The 8,332-nt window shown below is 44.6% G+C and overlaps 1 protein-coding gene across 1 annotated transcript in view; it reads right to left on the bottom strand.

Moving 5' to 3' along the window:
• Positions 1 to 503: 503 nt before the first annotated feature.
• TSPAN6 (tetraspanin 6) overlaps positions 504 to 8,332 on the bottom strand; it is a 56,872-nt gene continuing 49,043 nt past the window's right edge. The window contains exons 7-8 of the mRNA XM_075323046.1: positions 2,882 to 2,975; positions 504 to 2,730 (exon numbers count right to left, since the gene is read on the bottom strand). Of these exons, the coding sequence (XP_075179161.1) occupies positions 2,907 to 2,975 (69 nt within the window). The 3' untranslated portion in view covers positions 504 to 2,730; positions 2,882 to 2,906. The remainder of the gene's footprint in view (positions 2,731 to 2,881; positions 2,976 to 8,332) is intronic.

Genomic DNA, 8,332 nt, shown 5'->3' with positions numbered 1-8,332 from the left:
ACAAGGTGGTAAGAGATTTTCAGCCTCCGTACAGCCACCGTGCGAAGCAGGAAAGAGATATGTGACCTCCATCCAGGTGTCAGGGACCTCTGATTCGAGCCGCCTGGGACCACTGACCTTGGCAAGAGTCCTGAGAATCAATCCGCTCATCTATAGTCCCAACCGTCCTGGACACAGCGGACAGTCCTGAAATTTACATCTACACCCTGCTGTCTTGGGCATCTGTGGAATGGCCCTCACTGCCACCGCCCCTCTGACAACTCCTCCTGCCAAGGGAGAAAGAAATGGCAAATGGATGTGGCTAGGGGCATGGTCAAAACTTGCTGCGCTGCATAATTTATCCCTCTTCTGCTCATCAAACGTTGGGAGGTTTGCTAGAAGCAAGTTACACATTTTTCACAGACGAGGCGAATATCTTCTGTTTGGTCCTACTGCTATGTATAAGGCCCACGGATTCCCTACGTGGTTCTGTTACTGAAAAATAAAAACAATTTAACTACATCTTAGAAGAAAGACAACTTTATTGTACATGAGTGGCTATCTTACAGAATACTGATAATCACTTTACATTCCCTTTATTTCAGGTAGACAAGTACAAGATACAGAACTGCAGGAAGCAAGAAACTTAAGGAAGGGAACGCACGGCATCTCATAGGATGACAAAAATACAAAGAGGCGGATTCTGAAGAGCGCTCAATGCAGACATTACACTGGATACTACATCTTATGAAAATGACTCCAACCACAGAACGCAGCAAGATCGATCCCAGAATCTGGTGACGAGGGGCTGACCACACACACACTATATATTATATATATATATATATATATATATATATATATATATATATATATAGCCTATATATGTATATATATATATATATAGCCTATATATGTATGTGTGCATATTATAGACTATAAACTTTCACTGATGGGAGAGAATGAACACAATACATCCACTGGCACGGCACGGACGTCATCAGTGTGTTACATATCCAAGGAGGAGGAAAATTGAACACATTCTTGGTATGTCGAGAAATGTCCCGGCTGTCCATGTATCCACATGTGAATATCGGAGACAGGCATGCAGTGAATATCCTCCCCCACCGCTGCTCTATCATGATCACCATCAGCTTAAAGACACAGAGACCCAATCCATGGATATGATATGGGTAGCGGTGATGATAATGATACCGCTTGGGTCGGGCTCACATGTCCACAATATGTGGAGCACAACAAGTCTCCTGACCGAACTAACCGCCTTGTAGCATAGATGATGTCGAGTCAGGAAAGTCTCTGATCCGACCATGCATTGTGATGGAGCACAAGCTGCATATAACGGATATGTGAACCATCCCAAAAACCTGCAAGACTGTGCATTTCTGGATGGATTTGTAATAAAGCCTTTATTTTACAGAATGGCATTTTCTCTATTGTTACACAATCCTGACGCTCCGGCATCGGCACCACAACATCTTGTATATGGAGATAGTGACACTGCTCTATTGAGATCCAGAGAGAGGTCTTTAAGACGTTTGCTATGAAGTGGAAGCCTATTAGGATGGATGGGATCATCCGCAAGTACTGAATATCAGTTTGTGCCCCATCTTAGTGTTGGTGTGTAGTGTGCAGAATCCCCCTGTGCCCCAATACTGTTTTCGTGGTACACAGACAGTGGCTATATTATAAAAACCTCGGAAGCTATGACTAATATCACCGGGCAGAAGTACTCGGAACAACATTCTGCTTTTCTATTAAAAACATGAGGGAAATTTACTTAGACACCATTACATTCTTTAACCTAAGTATATTTGAGTAAAATGTACCAAATTTATTAAAAAGGGTTGTCCATCTTCAGGAAGGTGGACCCTGAATTATTCCGTCATCGTCAAATAACAGACACAGAGCAGTCAGCCAACACATCTTTGGGTTTTGCCTCCACCGGTGGCAGAGCTGCTGGGCTGTGATCGGCTGCTGCAGGGATGTGCGCCGGACAGGAGCTGCGTCCGGAGCGGAGGGAGGGCGATACCGTCTGCCTTTCTTATTGTACCATGCAGGAATCATTTGGACCAACTTCCTTTATTGAAAAATCTCAAAAGTGATTCTGTTGATTATATGGAGGCCCTGCCTCTTTAAAATGCTAACGTAATGAAGTAAGGAAAATGTTGACCTTTCTACACCTAAAATCTGGAGAAAAGGGGTTGATTAAATTGCACTCCTGATGGTTTGTACAGCTGACAGCGCGCAGGCCGCTTACTGCCATGGATCTGCTCCGCCATCCCGGGCAGGGCGTTCCCAGTAAATCCAGACATTCAGCTAGGACTAACATGGACTTCAGCCTGAAGCGACAGTACTCATCAGGTCTTTGTGGATGCAACGTCGGACACATCCGGGTAAGTAAGCCGTACCACGGTTCCTTGACTTTCATTGTGAACATCGTCATTTTCCATAAAAGAATATAATAAATTCATCATTGTATGTAATGGTAAGGAGCATGTCGCAGAAAAATGGTCCCACTTCCGTCCTCAAGAACCTCAATAATACTGATCTCCAGGGTAAAAGTCTAACCAGATCTAGATGAAGGATCTAAAAACAATGCACTGGTGGAAGATCCCCGAGGAGAGTAGATCCTGGAAGAATGGTTTCATGGAAAATGTTTTAAGCAGTCCTGAGATCTTGTGAGGTTACAAATACGAGTATCCGCACAGCCAGAAAAATAAAGGCACTTTCCTGAAATGAAAAAATCCGAAAATGAAACGATTACAATCATCCCTCCAAAATAATGGAAGAAATCCTACAGTCCGTTCACTCCGGTATCATGGACTCCACTATTCATCGTCCTTCCGGATAGAACAAGATCGTCATGTATTGCATATACTACCTTTATCCTGAAATCCAGATGCGGCCTACACCATCTCATACTGGTTGTTGGTAATATATCGTGACAGGCAGCAGGCCAGAAACATTCCCACAAGCTGCAGAACGAAAATCGAGAATTTGTAAATCACATCAAGTCATGCGTAAGAAGAATAAACCATCAACACGTAAAGAGTCAGCCAGTACCGCGAGACAATCTTTACAGGTAGAGTCAGCCAGTACCGCGAGACAATCTTTACAGGTGGAGAGTCAGTACCGCGAAACAGTCTTTACAGGTAGTCAGTACCGCAAGACAATCTTTACAGGTGGAGAGTCAGCCAGTACCACGAGACAATCTTTACAGGTAGAGTCAGTACTGTGAGACAGTCTTTACAGGTAGAGTCAGTCAGTACCGTGAGACAATCTTTACAAGTAGAGTGTCAGCCAGTACTGTGAGACAATCTTTACAGGTAGAGAGTCAGTCAGTGTTGTGAGAGTCTTTACAGGTAGAGAGTCAGTCAGTGCTGTGAGACAGTGTTTACAGGTAGAGAGTCAGTCAGTGCTGTGAGACAATAATTTACAGGTAGAGAGTCAGTCAGTGCTGTGAGACAATAATTTACAGGTAGAGAGTCAGTCAGTGGTGTGAGACAGTCTCTACAGGTAGAGAGTCAGTCAGTGCTGTGAGACAATAATTTACAGGTAGAGAGTCAGTCAGTGGTGTGAGACAGTCTCTACAGGTAGAGAGTCGGTCAGCACTGTGAGACAGTGGCTGTTAACTGTATTGTAAAAGCAGATGCACTCAAAAAAAGCTTCCTGTAAATGTCCCCTTACAGCATCCCCTAAAAACTGCAGGACACACTATTCACACACGGAAAAATAAGGGCAGAGGGGAAATCCAGCACAAAGAGGTTAGGAACAACATGGCTATGCTTCAAAAATATTCAGTGTCACATTAAGTATAGGCATTTGAAAGATCTACAAAAGAAAAAAAAAAGTGATTTCCTCAGTGTATACAGTGGGTACGGAAAGTATTCAAACCCCTTTACATTTTTCCCTCTGTTTCATTGCAGCCATTTGGTACATTATTTCCTCATTATTGTAGACTCTGCACCCCATCCCCCATCTTGACAGAAAAAAAAACAAAAATGTAGAAAGTTTTGCAAATTTATTAAACAAGAAAAACTGAAATATCGCATGGTCATAAGTATTCAGCCCCTTTGCTCAGTATTGAGTAGAAGCGCCCTCCTTTTGAGCTAGTACAGCCATGAGTCTTCTTGGGGTCCTGGATTTGGGGATCCTCTGCCATTCTTCCTGGCAGATCCTCTCCAGTGCCGTCAGGGTGGATGGTGAAGGTTGGTGGAAGCCATTTTCAGGTCTCCCCAGAGATGCTCAATTGGGTTTAGGTCAGGGCTCTGGCTGGGCCGGTCAGTAATGGTCACAGAGTTGTTCTGAAGCCACTCCTTTGTTATTTTAGATGTGTGCTTAGGGTCATTGTCTTGTTGGAAGGTGAAGCTTCAGCCAAGTCTGAGGTCCAGATCATTCCGGAAGAGGTTTTCTTCCAGGATATCTCTGTACTTGGCCGCATTCATCTTTCCTTCAATTGCAGCCAGTCGTCCTGTCCCTGCCCCCATGGCATGATGCTGCCTCCACCATGCTTCACTGTGGGGATTGTATTGGGCAGGTGATTAGCAGTACCTGGTTTTCTAAACACATACTGCTTAGAATCATCACCAGAAAGTTCTATCTTCGTCTCATCAGAGCAGAGAATCTTATTTCTCATAGTCTGGGAGTCCTTCATGTGTTTTTTTGCAAACTCTATGCGGCTTTCATATGTTTTGCACTGAGGAGAGGCTTCCGTGGGGCCACTCTGCCATAAAGGCCCGACTGGTGGAGGCTGCAGTGATAGTTGACTTTGTGGAACTTTCTCCCATCTCCCTACTGCATCTCTGGAGCTCAGCCACAGTGATCTTGGGATTCTTCTTTACCTCTCACCAAGGCTCTTCTCCCATAATTGCTCAGTTTGGCTGGACGGCCAAGTCTAGGAAGAGTTCTGCTGGTCCCAAACTTCTTCCATTTAAGGATTATGGTGGCCACTGGGCTCTTAGGAGCCTTGAGTACTGCAGAAATTCTTTTGTAACCTTGGCCAGATCTGTGCCTTGCCACAATTCTGTCTCTGAGCTCCTTGGGCAGTTCCTTTGACCTCATGATTGTCATTTGGTGTGACATGCAGTGTGAGCTGTGAGGTCTTATATAGACAGGTGTGCACCTTTCCAAATCATGTCCTATCAGTGTAATTACACACAGCTGGACCCCAATGAAGGAGCAGAACCATCTCAAGGAGGATCACAAGGAAATGGGCAGCATGGGACTTGCATATGAGTGTCTGAGCAAGGGGGCCGAATACTTATCACCATGTGATATTTCAGTTTTTCTTGTTTAATAAATTTGCAAAAATCTCTACATTTCTGGGGGTTTTTCTGACAAGAAGAGTGCACATTAATGAGAATTTACGAAATGACTAAAATCAAACAAAGAGTGAAAAATTTAAAGGAGTCTGAATACTTTCCGTACCCACTGTAAGTGATAAGGAAGGAGAGAACCCTGTGTATAAGTGGTAAGCAAGAACAGGACCTCTGTGTATCATTAGTAAGGAAGGAGAGGAACCCGGTGTATAAGTGGTAAGAAAGGAAGGGACCCCTGTGTATAAGTGGTAAGAAAGGAGAGGAGCCTGGTGTATAAGTGGTAAGAAAGGAAGGGACCCCTGTGTTCAAGAAGTAAAGCAGGAGAAGACCTCTGTGTATAAGTGGTAAGGAAGGAGAGGAACCCTGTGTATAAATGGTAAGGAAGGAGAAGGCTTCTGTGTATAAGTGGTAAGGAAGGAGAGGAACCCTGTGAATAAATGGTAAGGAAGGAGAGGGCTTCTGTGTATAAGTGGTAAGGAAGGAGAAGACCCCTCAGTATAGGTAGTAAAGAAAGGACCCTTTTGTATGAGTAACTAAGGCAAGGACACAATGTAAGTTTGATAAGGAAGGCAAGAATGAGGCCAGGTAAAAAAGGCCAGGTCCCCTGTGTCTAAACTATTAAGGAAAGAGAGGATCCCTGTTTATAAGTGCAAAGGAAAGACCCCGGTGTATAAGTGGTAAGGAAGGCAAGGACACCAATGTAGACATGGTTAGGAAGGAAAAGACCTCTGGATATATGTGGGAAAGAATAAGAGTACCGCTGTGTGTTAAGAGTAAGGAAGGAGAAGACCCCTGTGAAAAAGTGGCAAAGAATGAGGACGAGGACCTCTGTACATCAGTAGCAAGGAAGGCAAGGACATCAATGTACACGTGTTAAGAAAGGCAAAGATACCAACGTAAGCAGTTAGGAAGGAAAACATCCCTTTATATAAGTGTTAAGGAAGGAGGGGATCCCTGAGCATAAAAGGGGTAAATATAGAGAGACCCCTGTGTATTAGTGGCAAGGAAGGCAACAACACAATGTAAAAGTGGTCAGGGAGGCAAGGATGAGGAGCCTGGTGTATAAGACATAAAGAAGGCCGCAGTGTAAAAGTATTAAGGAAGGAGAGGAACCCTGTGTATAAGTGGTAAGGAAGGAGAGGGTCCTTGTGCATAGCTTCAAGAGAAACCTCAAGACCCACCTCTTCCAACAAGCCTACAACCTACAATAGCCCTCAGTCCAGTAGACCACTGCGCAACCAGCTCTGTCCTCACCTATTGTACCATCACCCATTCCCTGTAGACTGTGAGCCCTCGCGGGCAGGGTCCTCTCTCCTCCTATACCAGTCTGTCTTGTACTGTTAATGATTGTTGTACGTATACCCTCTTTCACTTGTAAAGCGCCATGGAATAAATGGCGCTATAATAATAAATAATAATAATAATAAGTGGTAAGGAAGGAGAGGGCTCCTGTGTATAAATGGTAAGGAAGGAGAGGACTCCTGTGTATAAATGGTAAGGAAGGAGAGGGTCCTTGTGCATAAGTGGTAAGGAAGGAGAGGGCTCCTGTGTATATGTGGTAAGGAAGGAGAGGAACCCTGTGTATAAGTGGTAAGGAAGGAGAGGACTCCTGTGTATAAATGGTAAGGAAGGAGAGGGTCCTTGTGCATAAGTGGTAAGGAAGGAGAGGGCTCCTGTGTATATGTGGTAAGGAAGGAGAGGGCTCCTGTGTATAAATGGTAAGGAAGGAGAAGAACCCTGTGTATAAGTGATAAGGAAGGAGAGGACCCTTGTGTATAAATGGTAAGGAAGGAGAGGAACCCTGTGCATAAATGGTAAAGAAAGAAGAGGAACCCTGTGTATAAATGGTAAAGAAGGAGAGGGCTCCTGTGTATAAATGGTAAGGAAGGAGAGGACTCCGGTGTATAAATGGTAAGGAAGGAGAGGAACCCTGTGTATAAGTGGTAAGGAAGGAGAGGAACCCTGTGTATAAGTGGTAAGGAAGGAGAGGAACCCTGTGTATAAGTGGTAAGGAAGGAGAGGAACCCTGTGTATAAGTGGTAAGGAAGGAGAGGAACCCTGTGTATAAGTGGTAAGGAAGGAGAGGGTCCTTGTGCATAAGTGGTAAGGAAGGAGAGGCTCCTGTGTATAAGTGGTAAGGAAGGAGAGGAACCCTGTGTATAAGTGGTAAGGAAGGAGAGGAACCCTGTGTATAAGTGGTAAGGAAGGAGAGGAACCCTGTGTATAAGTGGTAAGGAAGGAGAGGAACCCTGTGTATAAGTGGTAAGGAAGGAGAGGAACCCTGTGTATAAGTGGTAAGGAAGGAGAGGGTCCTTGTGCATAAGTGGTAAGGAAGGAGAGGGTCCTTTTGCATAAGTGGTAAGGAAGGAGAGGGCTCCTGTGTATAAATGGTAAGGAAGGAGAGGAACCCTGTGTATAAGTGGTAAGGAAGGAGAGGGCTCCTGTGTATAAGTGGTAAGGAAGGAGAGGAACCCTGTGTATAAGTGGTAAGGAAGGAGAGGAACCCTGTGTATAAGTGGTAAGGAAGGAGAGGAACCCTGTGTATAAGCGGTAAGGAAGGAGAGGAACCCTGTGTATAAGTGGTAAGGAAAAAGAGGGCTACTGTGTATAAGTGGTAAGTAAGGAGAGGGTCCTTATGCATAAGTGGTAAGGAAGGAGAGGGTTCTTATGCATAAGTGGTAAGGAAGGAGAGGAACCCTGTGTATAAGTGGTAAGGAAGGAGAGGGCTCCTGTGTATAAGTGGTAAGGAAGGAGAGGGTCCTTATGCATAAGTGGCAAGGAAGGAGAGGAACCCTGTGTATAAGTGGTAAGGAAGGAGAGGGCTCCTGTGTATAAGTGGTAAGGAAGGAGAGAAACCCTGCGTATAAATGGTAAGGAAGGAGAGGAACCCTGTGTATAAGTGGTAAGGAAGGAGAGGAACCCTGTGTATAAGTGGTAAGGAAAAAGAGGGCTACTGTGTATAAGTGGTAAGGAAGGAGAGGGTTCTTATGCATAAGTGGTAAGGAAGGAGAGGG

This window comes from Anomaloglossus baeobatrachus, chromosome 9 (genome assembly GCF_048569485.1).
Source record: "Anomaloglossus baeobatrachus isolate aAnoBae1 chromosome 9, aAnoBae1.hap1, whole genome shotgun sequence".
NCBI classification, from domain to species: domain Eukaryota; kingdom Metazoa; phylum Chordata; class Amphibia; order Anura; family Aromobatidae; genus Anomaloglossus; species Anomaloglossus baeobatrachus.
Note: the sequence above shows the minus strand (reverse complement) of the source record. Positions and strands in the feature narration are given on the sequence as shown.